General features: G+C 41.0%; 1 protein-coding gene across 8 annotated transcripts; it reads left to right on the top strand.

The window, feature by feature from the left end:
- Positions 1–16,659: 16,659 nt before the first annotated feature.
- Positions 16,660–20,241, top strand: LOC147428262 (protein RTF1 homolog). 8 transcript variants are annotated; one of them, XM_086496688.1, is made up of 5 exons: positions 16,669–16,852; positions 16,992–18,677; positions 19,267–19,317; positions 19,817–19,862; positions 19,959–20,239. In XM_086496688.1, exons 2-4 carry the CDS (start codon positions 17,012–17,014, stop codon positions 19,819–19,821), a joined length of 1,722 nt encoding a protein of 573 aa, XP_086352814.1. In that variant the 5' UTR covers positions 16,669–16,852; positions 16,992–17,011; the 3' UTR covers positions 19,822–19,862; positions 19,959–20,239. The 8 variants fall into 8 exon arrangements, 6 of the variants coding, with proteins under 6 accessions (XP_086352810.1, XP_086352814.1, XP_086352813.1 ...); XR_015185971.1 differs by having other exon boundaries at positions 16,670–16,852; positions 16,992–19,098; positions 19,226–19,317; positions 19,959–20,238; XM_086496687.1 differs by having other exon boundaries at positions 19,817–20,241.
- Positions 20,242–20,598: the final 357 nt, after the last annotated feature.

The following is a 20,598-nucleotide window of genomic DNA, read 5'->3' on the forward strand; positions in this document are numbered from 1 at the left end:
ACGTTTTTGTACATCTATTTTGGCCTATCAAAACGTCTTCATTCAAGCTTATTTTTTGTGACGTGTTTTTCATCCTCTTCAACTTTGCAGAAGAAAGTTTTCTCAAAATCTTCACCAATTTTGAGATACGTTACTGTTGGGAATGGGATCGAGCTAGCTATGGTGGATGAAAGAGAAACATAGCGTCAATGTGTGAGTGTGTGTGTAAGCAAGGTTATCACTCAAGTGAATTATGTTCCAAGATAGAATTAGCTTGGACTCATAAACACAATCTTGAGTATTGACTTAGCTTAGCACAAGCTCGCCATAGACAAGCATGTAGTGCAAAATAGAGTTGTGTTTATTCATTCATGAAATGAGCTTTAAGTAGCTCTACAGGCTTGCTCCACAGTATGTGGGATAAATCCACTCTCCTCTCCTTGACTCACACTTTAGGACAAAGCTCACACTTTACAATCCTCCCTTGAGGTTTGGACTATGACAAGATATTGAAGATGCAGAATCCACACAGGATGATAATTTGCTATCCACACAGGATGGCAATATCCACACAGGTTGACAAAATCCACAAAGGATGGTGATGTCCACACAGGATGATAAAATCCACACAGGAAAAATCCACAAAGGATGGTGATATCCACACAGGATGACAAAATCCACACAGGAAAAAGGTCCTCCCCTACAAGTAGAGAGGCTGCATCTTCAAAATGGGTCTTCTGCATCTTCAAAATGGGTCTTCATAAAAGACAATGTTGCTCTCTCCTTTGTCTTCTTTGTCTTCTACTATGTGAGCTGATCCTTTGATAGGTCTCTTCCCTTCGTGACTTCTGCTACTGCTTCTACTGTTGCTGCTTTCTCCACTGCTACTGCCTCCATTTGAGTAGCACCGAGAAGGAGGGTGTCCCTTCTTACCACATTTGTTGCAAGGTTTGTTTGTGTAGCAGTCTTTTGCTACGTGTCCCTTTCTTCCACATTCATAACACTTTCTTCCGTTCATCGATGTCGATGGCGAATACCTTCCCCTTGAGGATGTTGCGATGAAAACTCCTCCTGATGAGGTGAGTGAACCTCTTTGCTTTCTTTCTTCTTCTTGGACTTAGTTGATGACATCTTGGAATGATGGCGCTGGTTCTTTGTCTTTAAGAATTGTGACTAAGTGGTCATAAGAAGGTGGAAGTGCACTCAATAGTATGGCCACTTTGTCGTCTTCTGGTACTTCGACCTAGATGTAAGTGAGCTACATGACAATGCTCTTAAGCCTATTTACTAGGCTAGCAATGTGCTCCCCTTCAATCATGGTGATCTTGTAAAGTTGTCTTTTGAGACTAACTTTACTTCTTTTGGCCCTGGCTCCAAAATTTCTTTCTAAAACATGCCATGCATCATGTGCGTGTGTACATTCATGTATGAAATGCACATAATTGTCATGCAAGGAGGTGATGATGATTCTTAACGCTTGTTCGTCTTTGGCCAAATTCTGTGCACTAGCTATGAGTGTAGATGCCCTAGTGTGCACTCCATCCGGTTCGGTTTGTTGCTCTAAGGCAGTGCTGATGACAGACCACAAACATTTTTTCATAAGGTAACCTCTTAACTTCGTTTGCCAGGTGTGAAACCCTTCCCCGTTGAATTTTTCTATTCCCTTGTCCCCCATTTGTGCTAATAGAGGGGTCTTAGCTTAGGAGACTCTCCTAGCCAGTGTCTACCTCTTTACATGAGCACAAATCACCCTTGAAAAATTTTATTAGCAAGTTGGCGTGCTTGGTTGCAATAATTTTAGGGCAAGAGAGAGAGAGTGAGTGAAAATTCCTTTAGTAAAGCTCTACTCCTTTTAAATGAAGCTCCTTTTCACTGTCGGTGAAGCCCCTCTTCACAAGGAGGTAATGTCCTTTGCTTTACGCGGTGAAGCTCATTGGATTTGCTTCCGATGCTTGAAGGAGTTTTGTCCTTTTGTAGGAATGCTTTAGTTGCTTTGGCTTCTTTGCAGGTGGGAACAACTTCTGAATATGGGCCCTTTTTGACTTTTGTGGGAAGTGCGGCTTAATTGGAACTCGAGGCCCGTGGGAAGGGGGGCCTGAGAGGGGCGGACCCGAAAATGGTATCAAGGGGAGTTTGGCGCCTCGGTTGAAGTTCGTGACCGGATGGTGAGGGCAGGCGCTTTCGGCCGATCGGGCAGGCGGGGGGCAGACGGGACTGTTGCCGATCAAACAGAGGTTTCCCTGCTCTACGGCTGGCCGTTCGGAGCCGAAATTCGCACCTCAATGCAATTGACTGCAGCAATTCACGTCCGCGAGTGGGCGGCCGGGAAGTGGGGATGGGCCCTCCTCACACCAAGTCAACACCTTATAATAGGGTTCCCACATAACGCCTTTGAAAATTTGAGATTCCAACCAAGAAAAGTGAGTCAATGGTTGGTGAGCATTGAAGAACTTTAAAAAACCTCACACACACACAGATTTGGGCCTTGAATCTGCAGGGAAAATCAGAGAATGAGGGTGTGCATGAGAGCAAGATTGAGCAAGCTTTAGAATAGGCAAAAGAAATGCGATTTTAGCATGGGTGGGCTTGACGGAAAGCACTTGAATGGGGCTACACACACACACACACACACACCAAATTGCAAATGCCAATTTGCTAAATAATGAGCAGTTATTGAATGCAAGATGCAAGTTCTTAATGGCTAAATTAATGTACTCTAATGCTAATTAAGCTTCCAATTGGCCAGTGATCCAAGAGTCTTTAGCTCAAGAACATGCTCATGCTAGCCAATGGAATACTAATTTGGCATGCATGATGTAATAGAAGAGCAAACCTAATGGATCTAGCTAATGATGATTAATGAATGCTAATTGTACAAACACTCAAATGCATAATAGCAAACCTAGCTAGCATAACCTAAAGCTCTGATACCAATTGTTGGGAATGGGATCGAGCTAGCTATGGTGGATGAAAGAGAAACATAACGTCAATGTGTGAGTGTGTGTGTAAGCAAGGTTATCACTCAAGTGAATTAGGTTCCAAGATAGAATTAGCTTGGACTCATAAACACAATCTTGAGAATTGACTTAGCTTAGCACAAGCTCACCATAGACAAGCATGTAGTGCAAAATAGAGTTGTGTTTATTCATTCATGAAATGAGCTTTAAGTAGCTCTACAGCCTTGCTCCACAATATGTGGGATAAATCCACTCTCCTCTCCTTGACTCACACTTTAGGACAAAGCTCACACTTTACAGTTACTCAGACTGCCTGCAGGTCGTGAAGTACAAGCTGCAGACTTTTATAGATCTGTTTTGACATGTAAAAACAACTTATTTCATGTCTGTTCTCGCATCACCCAACTATTTTTGTGTGGTCTACAACTTTGCAGAAGGAAGTTTCTACAAATTTTGCATGGTTCAGTTCAGACAGCAGGGTGGTCTACCTTTGTCGGTTCTTCTGCGTAAAGTTTTTTGTTGCATACTCTTTCTGCAATCTTTGTCACATACATATTTGATGTAAGATCTTAAGGGTCTGTTAAATTAAACAAGCCGCCACAACGGTTACAGGAAAGGGTTTCTGTGGTTAATGTAAGATCTTATGCGGTTTATGTATTGTGATGGAAATATGCAAAGCCTATCGTTGAGGGTCGTGGTAAGGTTTTATTGAGCTGGGGGATTCTCAAATGTGATCCTTTTGGTGATGCAGGTTTTGGAGCAAGCCCCCGGCATCCCCATAGTTTTGGCATTGACATAGGATGTATGTTTATGCGGTTAATGCAGTATTGGTGTGCATCTGTTGACCCGCCATTGTCGGCGTTACTGTCATCTTTATGCGTATGCGTTTGATAGTGTTCAGTTGGTCAGAGACACTCTCCTAGAGTTGGAGACACTGATAGTGACAATTCTTTGAGATTCTATCTTGCCAGTTTAGCCCTTTGATCAACAGTTCAATCATTGTACACATTTGTTTTGGATTCAAAAGTCAGTTTTGCAGGGAAGACTCTGCCAAAATTGTTCAGGTTTTCTATCACTTTGTTTAGTACAACGGATCTATCATTTTTGGTTCCTTGTCAAGTGATGGCTTCATCATCGGAGAACTCTTTGTTCAACATTGAAAAGTTAGATGGCACTAACTTTTGGAAGGAACAAATTTACAATGTCTTGGTACAGAAGAAGCAGATCCGACTGATAAAGATGAAGGGGATAAAGCCTGAGGATATTGATGAGTATGATTGGCAGGAGTTGGATGAGCTTGCCAGATCCACCATCATGCTAACTTTGTCAAAGAATGTGTACTTCAATGTGAACATGGAAAAGACTAGCTATGAGCTATGGAAGAAGTTATGTGACCTGTATGAGAAGCAAAGTGCAACACCATAGGTTGATTGGCTGAAAAAGTTAATTGATTGAAGATGGATGAGGGCACACCCATGTGAAACCATCTCAATGAGTTCAACACCATTTTTAGTTAGCTTTGTGCACAGGGAGTCAATTTTGACAACTCGATCAAAGCAATGTTCTTGCTATTGAAAGTTGGGATACTTTTTGCACATCCATAAGTAACTCAGTACCTCCTGATGGTTCTTACTGAAGAAGTTAGCACCAAGAATCTTGATGCTTCTCGTGGTACTAGAAATGCTCTTGTTGTTTGTGGTTGATCACAGGAAAAGGGCAAGCAGAATCAGAGAGCAAAATCTCGTAGCAAATCTCGTGGCCAAAAAGACATTTTGTGCTATTATTGTCACAAAAGGGTCATATGAAGAAAGGCTGTCAAAAGTGGAAACAAGAGAAAGGTAAAGAGAAGAAGCAGGAAGAAGACAAGAGAAAGGTAAAGAAGAAGCAAGAAGAAGGCAAGACTAAGGAAAGCAGTATAAAGATTGAGCAGATCAACAAAATGTTGCTTATTGAAGATTTCGACGGAGACATTTATCTCACATCTACCATGAATTCAACATTTTTGACGCCATTGATGACTATGCTTTACAAGATTGGGTTATGGATTCAAGTGCATCATTTCATGTGACTCTTCATAGAGAGTGGTTCAATACATATGATGGAGCCTATAAAGGTCATGTTTGTCTTGTCAATGATTTTGCTTGCAACATAGTTGGTGTCGGCGACGTGCAACTGAAATTTTAGAATGGTTATTCATTCATGCTCAAGAATGTGAGACATGTGCCAAAGCTTACCAAAATCTTGATTAGTATAGGACAATTGGATGATGCAAGATATTACTACACATTTGGTGATAGTTCATGGAAGATCACCAAAGGTTCTTTAGTGGTAGCACATGGTTCAAAGTCTGGGGCTTTGTACATGCTACATGTATCCAATGTTAAAAACCATGTAATTTGTGTAACCGAGCAACCAAGTGTTTCTTTGTGGCATCGTTGGTTAGGACATATGTCTCAAAAGGAAATGAAAATCTTGTCTCGTTTTGGTTATTTTCTTAACTTCAATTTCTCAGACTTTTTAGTTTGTAAGCATTGTCTTTATGGTAAACAAACACAGTCACCACACAAAAGGAGAAGCACTCAAAAAAGTGAGCCATTAGAGTTAGTGCATAGTAATTTGTGGGGACCTATGCGTAACATATCCATGGGAGGTTCATTATACTTTGTTACATTCATAGATGACTTCTCACGGAAAGTGTGGGTATATTCTCTCAGAAAGAAGGATGAAGTCCTTTAAAAAATTCAAAATATTGTGGCATTAATGGAGAATCAATCTAGCAAGAAAGTCAAGTGCTTAAGGTCAGACAATGGTGGTGAGGATTTCACTAAAGCCTTTCAAAATTTTTGTGATTCCAAAGGCATCAAAAGAGAGTTGACTGCTCCATATAACCCTCCACAAAATGGTGTTGCTGAGAGGATGAACCGTACCATACAAGAGAAGTTACGTAGCATGTTGCTTAATGCAGAGTTTCCTAAAGGATTTTGGGCAAAAGCGTTAGCAACTACTGTCCATCTTATTAATAGATCTCCCAACAATGTTTTAGATGAGAAGGTACCTGAAGAGCTTTGGTATGGGAAGCCACCTTCTTACAAGCATCTTAGAGTCTTTGGTTGTGAAGCGTATTGCCATGTTCAAAGGAGTTTCAAAGCAAGTTGGCTCCTAAGTCAAAGAAATGCATGTTTCTTGGCTATGGTAATCTTGGCGAGATGGGATTTTGATTATGGGATCCTGAAGCTAAACAGATAGGTCGCAACAATGACGTATACCTCAATGAAGAAAAGATGCATAAGAAGCCTACACATACAGTGGAGGTCAGGAGAGTTATCTTCCAAGAAGATGGAGTTGTCCACAATATGAATGAAGTGCCTAATGTCGGACAACAAGGACAAAATCCTCATGTAGTACAAGATGTTGCTGAGGGATAACTGGCTCAAGCAGTTATTAAAAGGTCTACAAGAGTTTCAAGGCCTCTTGATAGATTTACTCCCTCATTGGACTACATTATGTTGATAGATTGCGGAGAGCCTTCTTGCTATAAGGAAGCTATGTCAATGGATGTCAAGGCAAAGTGGGAGAAAGCTATGCAATAAAAAATGGACTCGTTCCATAAGAATCAAACTTGGAAGTTGGTTCGGTTTCCTAAAGGTAAAAAGGAATTACCATGCAAATGGGTGTATAAGCAAAAAATTACACCTCATGTTAATAAACCCAAGTACAAGGCATGACTTGTTGCTAAAGGATTTAAGCAATAGCATGGTGAGATCTTTTCTCTGGTTGTCAACATGACTACTCTGCGGTGTGTACTTGCGTTGGTTGCTACAAAAGACATGGAACTTGACCAGTTGGATGTCAAGACGGCGTTCTTGCATGGTGATCTTCAAGAAGAAGTTTATGTGCAGCAGCCAGAAGGTTTTGTTGAGAAGGGCAATGAAGAATTGGTGTGTCAGTTAGAAAAGACTCTTTATGGTCTAAAACAGTCATCAGAGGGAGTGGTATCGTAAATTCTACTCGTTCATGCTCTCTCAAGGCTACAAACGTAGCGATATGGACCATTGTCTCTACACTAATTGAGCTAAAGATGGTAGTTTTCTGATTTTGGTCCTTATGTGGATGATATGTTAATTACCAAGACATGCAAGGATGAGATTTTAGCCTTGAAGTACAAGTTACATGCAAACTTTGAAATGAAAGACATGGGTGAAGCAAGCCATATCCATGGCATGCGCATAAGGCAAGACAGATGCAAGAAATTGGTCTATCTGTCACATTTTGAGTACATTGCTAAAGTGCTCAAGCGTTTCAATATGGAAAGGGGGAAGGAATTGAGCACTCCATTACCTCCATATGTGAAACTTTCTAAAAATGATTTCCCTAAGTCTGAAGAGGAAAAGGTTTAAATGGCACAAGTGCCTTGTTCATCTGCAGTTGGGAGTTTGATATATGATATGATTGCTACACATCGTGATATTGCTTTTTCAATGGGATTTGTTAGCAGATATATGTCAAATCGAGGCAAGAAACATTGGGAGGTAGTGAAAGGGGTTATACGATATTTGAATGGTACAAAAGACATGTGCATTTGCTTTGGAAGAAAGGAAGCATGTGTAATGGGTTACACAGATGCAAATTATGCAGGAGACTTGGACAAGGGAAGTCCACTTCAGGCTATGTTTTTGAATTCACTGGAGGTGCAACTTCATGGTGATCTCGTTTGCAAGATTGTGTTACCTTGTCTACTATAGAGGTTGAATAGGTTGTAGCTTCAGAAGCTTGCAAGGAAGCTATACAGCTTGTTCAGCTAGTGGGAGACTTAGGAGTTAATGTTGAGATGCATGTGTTACATTGTGATAGCCAAAGTGTTATACAATTGGCAAAGAATCCACTGTTTCATGCAAAGACAAAGCATGTGTATGTGAAGTATCACTTCATTTGTGAGGTGCTTGAGGAGTAGCAATTGCAGCTTTCCAAGATTCACACCACTGAGAATCCTGTTGATCTTCTAACAAAGGGCTTACCTTCAAAGCGGTTTGCACATTGTCGGGTACTCATGGGCATTGGGTGGATGATCATGGTCATTGTCTACTTGTATTGTATGTATATATACATTGTCACCCCAACTTAAAGGCACATTGTCCTTTAAGTGGGAGGTTGTTGGGGGGTGGTAAAGCCCAATGTGCCGTGCCTAAGTGTTGGGCGGCCGAAGACTAACTGAGAAATAACAGTGACCATTCATTCTACATAAAACAATAAGGACTCATAACCCTAACACTATTGTGTTTGGAGTCCACCCAAACTTGTGTCTCCTCTCTTCTTCTCTCTTCTCCATTACTGCACACACACACACACACACACACACACACACACACACACACTCGCACGTGCAATTCACATATCTCTCAAGTTCTTTACGGTCTACTATGGAGTATCTTCACCCATACTTATGAATCATGATTATATGGGTATCTCTGCCTTCAATGTATGTAAAGACATACAATCATTTGTGCCCTAACAACTCTCCTAAAAGTAAAACTTGTCGCACTTGTAATAAAGCATTTTCTCACCAATATTGTACTTGTACATCCCCACATTGGTGTTGTGCACGTTGACTCCTCCGGTTCTATGTCAATTTTGTCTTTTGTGATTGTCATTCCCCATTTGTCCACAATAAGGGAATTTTGCATAATAAGATACATTATATCCTCATCATCAAAGTATCGATCACCACTATAGTCCACAGGCACTAGGTCCTAGAACTCACTAGGTCTCTCTTTTAACTTCATGCAATGGCAATCCATACCGTCTTTGTAAATTTTTACACTCTGTTCATTTTCAAATTGGTATTTCAAATGCAACAATTTCATCATAGGTGTTGGTTGGGATGGTACCACTCCCATGTTTGTCCCCTCCTTAAAACTCACACTTTTGAATCCCTCAACCATGTAGGGATAGGCTCTCTTTGAAGATGTGTCAGATAGGCCTCTTCCAAATCCTCAGCTTGAAATCACCTTAAGTTGCAATGCTCTAGCCCGTGCAATCTGTACAACAAACTTTCCATGGCTATGAAGTTGCAGCCACTTGGTTAGTCAAAAATTCTCGAATTGGCAAAACAATCGTATTTTTGGCACAAAATCTATTTTAGCTTGCAAAACCTTCAAATGACGTCCAAATTCAATGTTGAAAAGACCACTAGGCTTCTTGTTATGGTAGAAATTTGGTCTCAATTTGTGACAGGGAACATGGATTGCAATCCATACACCTTAGTGGCAGAATGTGATGAAGCTTTACACACAGCTTTCCCTTGGTACCCTAACACTGCTTTTTATGTGATTTGGACGTGATTAGACTAGCTAAAAGTCAAAACCTAAGTCTGACTTTATGGTTTTCACCTTAAAGTGTTTTTTACCATTTTGATCCACTTTTTGGATTCTTTGTCCAATCTTGCTTTAGGAAGTATTATTTCTATTGGTCTTTTCTATAGAGTGGAAAGGTCTCTCTACCAAATTTCCAAGATGGGGGACATGGATCATGATCCATGTTCCATCACTTTTGGACTTGGGATTTGGTGAGTTGATAGGATATGATATTTGTAGTCTATCCCCAAAATTGTTTTGGATTTGGATCAATTTTGGTCAACCAAAAGTGAAATCTTGAGGTTGCTTTGGCACTTTTTGGCTATTCTCTAATTTTGTTCTTTTTGGTAACTTTCTTTAACTCTTTATGCAACTGGTGTCTTCGGGAAATGTGTTTCTATAGATCTCAACTACTCATGTTCAATTTTCAGCCAAATCTATGATGAGGTACATGGATTGTGATCCATGTTTGACCTCCTTTTGACATGAAACTTGGTCAATTAGTAGCCTATGCTATTTGGAAGCTATTTCCCAAATCTTTTTGGATTTGGATCACAAAAAGTTGAATTTTCCCAAATTTTGGTCATTTGGACTAGCTTTTGGTGATTTCTCACAGATCCCTTGATTTGAGTGTGATTTTGGTTTCAATTTGATCCCAAACTTTGGTTTGAGTTGTTTGAAAGCAATATCAACTATATGGTCTCAGTTTTGCATCACTTTGTCTCTAGGGACATGGATCGCGATCCATGTTCTACTACATAATCTAATGAAACTTTTCAATTTGCACTTGGTGAGTTTTCTAGCTAATGACCTTGAGCACCAACTTTTTGAGTTTTGATCAACTTTTACGTCTCTACCATCAAATTTCCAAAATTTCAGAGTTATGGTCTTTTTGCCGAATATAGTTTTTAGCCCTTTTTGCCTTTGATATTTTCAACCCAATTTGATGGTGATAGTTTCCACTTATCGTACTCCTATGTGCTAGAAAGAAACTAGAAACAAAAAAGAACAAAACAATGAAAATCAAAGTCGTGATGGAAATCAGAACAGTATTCTCAAAGCATTGAGAAGATTTGAAGAATGAAATGCTTTTGTACAACTCTCTTTGCCTCTCTAGGATACATCTAGCCGATCCCTCAACTCTAGACTCTATCAAAGCACTAAACCCACGTCTAGCTACTTTACTGCTAAAGTGTAAGCAAAATGGATGAAACATCCTTGGAAAAGAAGGGTCTAAATACATACCGGATCACTCACCACCTAAGGATGATTCCCTAGCAGTGGCACCAATGTTAGCGGGTAGCCGTGATAGACGTCTATAGAAAAGCTATCTGACACTCAATATTCAGGAAGTGACTTGGTTGGAATATGGAGACTCTTTGAGGTTGTTAGTCCTCAAGAAGTAAACCTAACAAGCAAAAATATCAACTCCACAAGCTAACCACCACTCTCTGATTGAAAAATCTTCCTATGTTCTATCTCACCACTCTTGGTCATCACACCATTTTTATGACTAAACAGACTCGAATCGTCACAAAACTTTAGGCAAAAGCTATATTAGGTTTAAGGAGACAAGTCGGTGGCCATCCAACAAGGTACCAAAATCACGATCTATCATGTACCAAGTCTCAAAAACTATAAGAGAACAGCATAAACAGATCGCCTTAAGGTCTAATAACACTCTCTTATGGTCAAAATGTCAAAGAATAGCGAGTTAAGTACTTAAATGTGTAAACAATACTCACAGATGCATCGTTGTGAACCACAATAAAACTTGAAATGCTTATACTTAATTGAAAGAGAAAGAGATAAGGAAAACAATGCAATTCTCATACTTAAATTTGGATTACCAAATCTAGAGAAAAATGGATTACAAGTTGGAGCAAAGTAGCCGCTTGACAATCATACACATAGCTCTTCTATTTCCCAAGATAATGTTCATAATAATTAGTTCAAACTAAGGCTTTTGAGCTTTATACCTAGGGCTTTTCAAAATGGCCAATGGTCGGCTACTTGGCTTTGAGTACATGATCAAATAGTACAGCTCAGAGTTTTACATCTTCGGATCAAAATTATATAGGCTCATTTACGAGGTTCCCGGGAAAATAAGATATATTACATCAAAAAATGTGGTTTGGGCAAGGTGTGGGCAACTAGGAGGGTGCCCGTTAGCTTCATCGACCAAACAATTATCTTCTCTATGGCAATAGGGTATGCGTTACATATAGTTTATATGAAAAGGTTATGTACAAATCTCATGTTTCACCTTATGCGGGACATAGAGGGATTCAATCTACTCACAAGGGAGTAGAAATGTACTTTTATTGGCCAACAATGAAGGCAGACATACCAGACTATGTTAGAAAATGCATTGTATGTCAAAAGGCAAAGTATGATAGAGGGAAGCAGCCTGGCTTGCTTCACAGCCATTGCCTATACCTAATTCCCCATGGAAAAGCATATCCATGGATTTCATCTTTGGATTTCCAAAATTGTCCATACTTCTACAAGGATGCAAGATATCTAACTAAAGGATAACGTAAACTTTGTAAATACTTACAACAAATCCTACCAAAGATAAGAATCAGGTATGAACAAGTATATTTTATAAATAATTTTGTCTTGTTTTGACTAACATTTCTTTTAAAGATTCATAAGTTTTAAGTGTATGTATATTATGAATCAAGCTTGCGGCAGATTACTCTCTCTAGCATCTAGTAGACCTTGCCAATCTATGAAAGAAAATTACAATTAAGTAAAGGCATGCTTGCGATAGTTGAGCCTTCTAAGTTAGTCACCACTGTGGAAAAATGTCGACGGATAAAAAGGGATCCTCTACCCAAAGCAATAGGACTAGCTATGCTCCTACCCCATAGTCAAGGAGGAGGACTACGTTTCAAGGGAGAAGTACCTTATATTTTTCATCTTAATTTGACCACTTAATTCCAGGAAAAATAAAAAGAGAACGTGAAAAATTGATTAAGTACTGATGGACCAACTCGATCAAAGCTTGGGACCAAAAGAGGAAAACTCCATAAAAGAGCAAGGGTAATTGCTATCTAATTATCTCCTCGTTATCTCCGTTTTATAGGTACAGGTGTAAGGAAGGATAAATATATCCCGAGAAGTCTTGACTAGCTATGGCTCCTACCCCATAGTCAAGGAGGACTACAATTTCAAGGGAGAAGTACCTTCTATTTTTCATCTTAATTTGACCACTTAATTCCAGGAAAAATAAAAAGAGAACGTGCAAAATTGATTAAGTGTTGATGGACCAACTCGATCAAAGCTTGGGACCAAAAGAGGAAAACTCCATAAAAGAGCAAGGGTAATTGCTATCTAATTATCTCCTCGTTATCTCCGTTATAGGTACAGGGTTAAGGAAGGATAAATATATCCCGAGCAGTCTTGACTAGCTATGGCTCCTACCCCATAGTCAAGGAGGAGGACTATGATTTCAAGGGAGAAGTACCTTCTATTTTTCATCTTAATTTGACCACTTAATTCCAGGAAAAATAAAAAGAGAACGTGCAAAATTGATTAAGTGTTGATGGACCAAGTCGATCAAAGCTTGGGACCAAAAGAGGAAAACTCCATAAAAGAGCAAGGGTAATTGCTATCTAATTATCTCCTCGTTATCTCCGTTATAGGTACAGGGTTAAGGAAGGATAAATATATCCCGAGCAGTCTTGATCAAAGGATGACAAAGGAGATGACCGGGAGCAACTATAGGAGTTTAAAAATAGAAAGTAGTTGTGCTAAGTTCAAATCATAAGAATAACTCTTTAGAGTCCAAGTATGAAGTCTAAGAAGCCTTAGGGTAAAATTCTAACTTGCCACAAATTGTCTAAATTTAGTAGGTTTTGGGAGTAGCTTGGCGGCAACTCCAAAGCGACGTGCTAAGGTTTTGCACATGAGGTGAAGTTTTAAAGCCCAAGGGTGAGTTTTATTTTTACCAAATTTTATCATAGTTTAGCAAGTTCTAAATTATCAGGTAGGCTATAGCCTCAGGTCAGCCTCCAAAGTTTGTGCAAACTTCAAAGGTCTTGCACCCAAGCTAGTTAATAAAAGAGCAAGTTATGGTTTATGAAATGAAAAAGCTAAAGACTAAGTTTATATCTGCTCTTCCTCATTTAATAAGTTGAAGTTTGGCCAGGCCACATGTTCAAAGTAGCACATACTTGCTATGTATAAACTTAACAAGTGTGTGTGAGTGTGTGTGGTGTCTACTCTTGCCAAGAAGAGTCCAAAGAGAAGAAAAGGCAAGTTTTTTCATGGATGGCAAGAGTGGACAAGTGTGTTATAAGCATGAGTTGCATTATGGAGTGCTCCCACCTCATTGGCCAAGTGTAAGCATTTCAATTGAAGACTAGTTGCACACTTGCATTGGCATAAATGAGAGGGCTTGTTGAATTTTTGGCTCTTTTGATTCTCTCACACACTCACTCAAGTACCCAAGGTTGCAAAGCAATCTCTCTCTCTCTCTCTCTCTCTCTCTCTCTCTCTCTCTCTCTCTCTCATAGGAGCACAAGAGGAGACCATCATACTCAAGCACTTTGCTATGGACGGAATACCAATTCTCTTGCTTGAAAAAATACTTACAAGGCAGCTAGAGCAACTCCTATATGGCTTCCTTGACTATCAATATTGATTCATCATTGTTCCCAAAGAACAAGGGCGATCTCCCACCCCACACCATAGGAAAATCCTTGCTATAGAGATGTCATCAATTGTGCAGTGATTGGCAATCAATTTAGCTTGCCATCCTCATGCCTTATTGCAAGGGTAGATGCTTGTTGGTGCAAACTTTGCAAGGGAATTCAAGGCAAAGGGACACGTCCACCAAAGCATTATTACAATTTTTCACCTTGTTGTAGAGCATAAAGTAGTGGCACCTTCTTTGGCGTGAACAATTCTTCTTTCTATCGATGTTAGATAGAGGAACTGCACAACAAATGATGCCCCATCTTGCCACATGATAAGAGAATCCATCCTTTGAGTCGTTTGGTTTCGTCTTGACATGAAGGGGTGAGGGTAAGCTCCAAGAAGGCAATGCAAGATGAGAATAATATAGAGTCAACCTCACCCATTGGTTCAACCAAAACAAGCATAATTATTGCAAACAAGTGAAGGGCCTAGCTCTATACGCTAGTGGGAGTCAAGGCTCAAACCACCAAAACCAGGCCACCAGCATACTCGCAGGTCCATGCCAGCCCCACTTATAAAACAATTTGGAAATATTATAACCGTTGGGGTTTCTTTTCAACGAAGATCCACGGACATACCTGAAGCCCAATCTCTTCATGCAGCAAAGCGGTATTGAAAACCATGAAGTGAAGATGCAAATCCCAAGACAAACCTACATGATTTACAAAGAGAGTTGGGAGTGTGTGGTCGGATGGGTGGAATCACCCTTGCAAGAGAAAATGCTACAAATGATAAACAAAGAAGCTAGTAAATAGTATAGGGTAAGACCTCTAAATGCAATGTTGCAAAATACTGGGCTACATCAAATGAAATTGCTTAAGGTCTACAATACGCACACTCACTGATTTCTTCCATAGCGTCAACCTTGGTGGCTATGGGTTCAATGCCGAACTCATCTTGCCTCGTCTCTAGACGACTGCTTCAATTTGCGTGCTTTTGCATTTGCTAAAGGAGAGTGTAAAGAAGAGAGTGAAATCTACATCTACACATAAAGAGAAGAGCATATAAGACTCCATACATGAGTAGTGGACTGTGATGCACAAGACCTCTAAAGTCAGAGCCTCGCCAAGTCGCCGCTCACTAGAGATCCACACAAGGGACCCACACTTCACGGTAATAAGGTGCCTCCAATGCCCTCCATGAGCCCACTCTCTCTGGCTCACCGCCCACCTTCTAATTTCAACCCACGCTCCTGAATTGGCATTGATTCTATGTATGTCTCCCCAATGTCCAAAATTTGAGTCGCCTATGTGTAGCGTAGTAACTAACGCTACTAAAAGTCCGCCTTTCATGCCATCTCTATAACTCATGAGCATGAGGGAGAGTAACAGGGGTTACTCTAGCAAGATGACATGCTCTAGCAAGTTGGCCAAGAATTGCAAAATGACCTTTTGGCTACGAGAAACAATAAGTTAAGACTTGTAGTGCTTTGCCCCTTCTCCCCTAGGGCTCGTCTAACATGTCAAAAAGGAAGTCATCATCATGTACCTACGTAAGGTTGTAAGCGGAAAGGACCAGTTGACAAACTAAAAGTTAAAGAAGATTCAATAATTCACATGGAAAAAAAAGTGTCCAATTAAGGTAAAAACCCCTATTTTAAGACCTTTAAGCTGCGGACGAGCTGAATTTTCCTGAGGTGCTGCATTTTGGGCATAGAAGGGTGCAATCTATGCATAGCCCACGTCAAGACCGAGCTGTAGCAAAAACCTTAGCGCAAATAACCCTTCACAAGTTGCGCTCGTCGACAGTCTTTGCAATCGGGGGTATCAAAAACCGGTGCCATTAGCAATAGTGTCGCACCCTAATTCAAAAACCAACTTGCCAGCTCGATTTGAACCAGCATCCTACGAACAAGATCTTATTTCTGCCTTGCTAACCACGAAAGCATCCACTTTTCGGTGTCTCTAAAGTGGTCCTAACACTAATTATTTTTTGGGGAGTCGCCCATCCCAGCAGAGGACCCCGACCCACAACCGGCCCCCGTACCCTAGAGTAGGAAATAATAAAATTTTGAATGTCCACCTAGCTCTTCTCTCCTCTAAACACTGTTCGGGAAAAATCATTACAAATTTCCTTTCCTTGAGTTTGCCGAGAGGAAATTTTAGAAAATTAGGGATATTTTTTGGGTTTTAACGCTATTTTTCTCTAGTTTGGGGCGAAATTTCTCCTTTCCCCCTTGCCCTCAACCGGCATTTTTGAAATTGAAAACAACACGATATTAAGCCGAGACACATTTTTCTCGAACACTGCCTCTGAAACTTGTTCTAGAAAGCCAAAGGCGGGGATTTGCCATTTCTTGTTGGCATGCCATGGAGACATATGAGTCCCGTTGCATGAGACTGTATGCACCCTTCTTGCATAGGTTACGAGTCACGACCTCGTTGATTGCTTTGGCATGCGTGTGACATAGGTCATGGCTCCATGGCAAATTGTGTTTTTTTTTTTGAAAAATAGGTCTTTGTACACATCAAATCAAAGGCGTCATTCCCAGGAATTGTGCATTCAAAGTTTTGAGGTACTCCATCGTACAAATATTCTTCAAGGTGTTAACTTTTCAAATGCATCCCCAATTCCTTATACAAAACAAAATTAGTAGGAATGCAGGAAGCACTAGAAATGTGACACGTGTCGTATGGCGCAAAAGGTTGGCCATTCTAGCTTAAAACCTCCCTGTCGCGGGAACTTGGAAGTGCAGTGCTGCTGTTGTTCAATTCTTGCCGAGGTCTTCTTGATTCTAGGGTTAGGTTTTTCCTACGATTCGTGCAACAGACTTTAGGGCTAAGGTTCGTAGCTGAAGGCTGAGTACGCACTGGTAGGCTCTCTCTACACAGACGCGCGCACGTTCGCACACATGCACAGGTTCTCTCTGCGCCCCGCATGTGCCTACATGCAGAGGCTCTCTCTCTCTCTCTCTCTCTCTCACACACACACACACACACACGTTTGACTGGCAGTGTGCCTTTTTTTTATCTCTCTTTTGGTCTTCTGCTATTTGTAGGCTTTTGAGCGACTTCGGCCATGGCGTCAGACCTGGATGAAGAGCTCCTTGCGGCGGCTGGATGCGCAGGTATCGGAAAAGGCAGGCTTCTGAAACGCAGGGTCAAAGAAGGCTATCAAGACTCGGATGCTGATTCTCCTGACGAGGAAGAAGAGGAAGAAGAGGAAGAGGAGGAAGTTGATAACGACGATGACTCTGACGCGCCCTCTAGTAGAAACAACATGGCTTCTGCCAGGCGACCTCACAGCCTTGAGGAGGATGAAAACGAGGATGATGATGATGATTCCGTCAGCTCGTTATCGTTTGGGGAGGACCTCATTGGAGATGAGGAAGACAGAGAAAAACTGGCAGAATTGAATGAGTTTCAAAGGGAGCTTCTCTTTCTTGAAAGGGGGGAGAAGCTGCAGGAATACAAGGATAGGAAATTGAAGAAATCGCAGCAGAAAGCAGAGAAAGCCAGGCATTCGACAAGGGCGGTAGCTGTGACACCTCGATCCTCAACACGCAGAGCGTCTATGACTTCCACTGGTTCTGGAAGGTCTAGGGTTTTGCCTGGGAGAAGAGAAAAGGCAGAGATTTTGAGTAATCTTGTTGCTTTAAAGCAAAGCAAGACGAGAGACTCTGCACTGAAAAAGAGGAAGATGTTTGAGGCTGGGATACGTACCCCTCCTTCAGATGGGGATGAAGAGGATGATGGCACTCAAAGCCGCAGCATTAGCCAAGCTTTTGAAGATGATGAGGAAGTTGAAAGTGGCAAATCTTCTCCAGAAGCAGAGAAGACGGCAGTAAAGGAAGTTGTAGAGGAGCAAGGACCTAAGGACCAGCTTTCCTTTGCTGACATCACCGATATAACAATACGACGCTCAAGGCTCACGAAATGGCTGTCAGAGCCTTATTTTGAAAGGATTGTTGTGGGCTGTTTTGTGAGGCTTGCTGTGGGTTTGGATTCGGAGACAGGCTATCGTCTTTGCCAAGTGGCAGCTATTGAGACCGGGGACCCAAACAGATCGTATAAAGTTGAGCATCGTTCCACCCACAAGTATATGAGATGTGTGTTTGGTGATAAGGTGTCCACAGCCTCCATGGCAAGGGTCTCTGAGCAGCCACCAAGAGAAGAAGAATTTGACGCATGGAAGAAAGTAGTTGTTGAAGATCTTTCAGTTTACAAAGAATTGGTAGCTGATAAAGCGGCCGCCATTGTTGAAGTTGGGAACTTTGTTTATTCTGCTGATACCGTGAAGCGAATGCTTGAAGAGAAGAAGAAGAATGCAGGCCGTCCTTTTAATCTAGCTGCGGAGAAAGACAGGGTGATGAGGGAGCTTGCGCTGGCTGAACATGAGCTTCCATGTGATATGTCCAAGATAGCACAGCTTCAAGCACAAGTGAAGCAGTTGCAGGCGTTGGGTGCAGAAAGGAGGGGGAGGGATGCAAAGGCCCTTGCATTGGCTGAAATGAACCGGCGTAACAGAGAGGAGAATTTCCGCAATGCATCACAGAAGCGAGTACTTGATGCGGGTCAAGATGGATATGATCCATTTTCACGAAGGTGGACGCGATCCCAAAACTACTATAGCAAAACACCATCGGCAGCTCCAGGTAATGCCATGCGAGCACAGGGCACCGAGCTTCTTTCTGTACCTGCTTCTGTAGCAGAAGAAGAAGCACAAAAGGAAGCTGCAGAATCGGGTAAGCTTGTTAATACGGCACCACCCTCAAAACAGGTGATGCAGCTGCATTGCTTTGAGCTTCCACTTGACCTTTCTCGTCTCCAGAAGTATGGAAGTGGGCCGACGGGTGCAGCTCTTGCCTATCTGAGCAATAGGCAGCGCCTTGAAGGTGTTTTCGAGCATCCACTGAAAGAGCATGATTCACATGCTCATCCCCACACCCTCTCAATAAATGATTATAAACGGCGCATGAATCTGATTGATTAAAATTTTCTGAACATGCACATGATACCTGCATAGAAACTAGTCTTGGCATAGAGATATTGTCTTAGGGAGGACATGGTAGGGTAAATCATATGGAAGAAGTGCTGGGCTAAATCACTTGGGAGGCTGGACCACACGCAAAAATCGAAAGTTTTGGTGGCATTGTTCAATGACTCGTAAGGATAAGATTTTGTGTTACTTATCTAAGGTGCATGTTTACTTGTTGAACTCTTTTGCTTGCCTGCATTTAGTAAGTCTTCTACTTGCACTTGTCTTTATAGGCCTTTTCTTGGATTCATTTAGGTACATATAAAGAAGCCTAATCATGATGGTACTGGTTGCAGACGGGCGTAGCCAAACTTGTTTGGTACCACTGTTAGTACGCATGGCAATTGGTAAGTAGAGCAACATGTTCATATTGTCAAGCAAAGGGAAGAGTTCTGTTTTTGCCAAAGCAATTGCTTCTGCTATTCTACCCGGAGATGAGTTAGTTGACCAGTGTGTTTTGTTTAGCTTGGATGTTAGCATCTTTCCATGTAGGAAACCCTAGTTCAAATCAGACCTCAAAATTTGAGAAAGATGGGTAGCATAGGAGATGCCATCTTGAGATTCTTTAGTGCGTGCTACCTTACACTAGAATAAGGGTTTCATGTCAAATGGAGAAGTAGTGCGTGAATTTGGTAAAGATATTGCAAACAACGCTTGTTTTCGTATTTGCGCCTTGTTACAAGCTGTTTGTTTGCTTGCTTGCATTGAGGTTTGTGACATATAGCTAGTTGCATGCATTTTGTAAGAGCTTAAGCTGTATTTTATGTTGTGTATTTAACATGGTGGCAAAAATTTGTGAGTCTATTGTGTGTTGCATGGATTGAAGATGACCTATCCAATGTGCAGTGTGAGAGAATTGGCGTCGACACCCTTTGCTGTGGTGCCAAGCATGGTGACCTTAAATTACCTAATTTTTCTTGATAAGCATTTTGAATTTACTTTTGTGAGGATAATTTTATGTGGTGCTTACAGATAAGCATGTTCGCAGGTAGGAAGAAGATTATTTGGCTGCCCTAGATCAGAAGAAGAGAATAGGCATACATTTGAAATTATATTGTTTACTATACTGATTGGACCTACCTGTGAAGGACTTGAAGGATCACTTTGGCATTTTAAAACACAGAAAGGAAAAGGAAACCAAGTGAGGTCTTACTTGAAGGGATCAAGTTACAATGTAAAAGCATTTTAAAGCAATAATAGGACAAGAAAATCAGATGATTTACAATATAAAAGAGGGACTACAAAAGTTAATACACCCTTCTCCTTGTCCTCTTTATTTAGACAATGCTTGAGGCTGATATTCTTGCCAAGGTGTTTGATTCTCTAATCAAATATTTATTATTTCTAGCTTGCATTTAAATACTATTAATACTTGGGGAACAGTTTGAAAAGTAGTTAGTGGTGAATGTAGTTATCATTTGTTGGTGAGCTAAAGGTGACATTAATGTTATAATTAGCTATCTTTATCCTTCTTGGGTGGCAAATAGGTGGCACCGGCAATGAACTTATGAACAATTAAATTCTAGTTGGCCTTCAATACTTTTAGAAGGCTTTTAATTCTCGGAATAGGCAGAGAAAAATGCAGTGAAGAGACAAATTGATCACCGAGGTAAAAATAGACGGGGAAA

Source organism: Adiantum capillus-veneris, chromosome 23, assembly GCF_014529385.1.
Source record: "Adiantum capillus-veneris isolate H3 chromosome 23, ASM1452938v2, whole genome shotgun sequence".
Taxonomy (NCBI): domain Eukaryota; kingdom Viridiplantae; phylum Streptophyta; class Polypodiopsida; order Polypodiales; family Pteridaceae; genus Adiantum; species Adiantum capillus-veneris.

Bases quoted from the DNA above. Each gene is read 5' to 3' on its own strand.
- LOC147428262 (XM_086496684.1), top strand. From the start codon at position 17,012: ATGGCGTCAGACCTGGATGAAGAGCTCCTTGCGGCGGCTGGATGCGCA.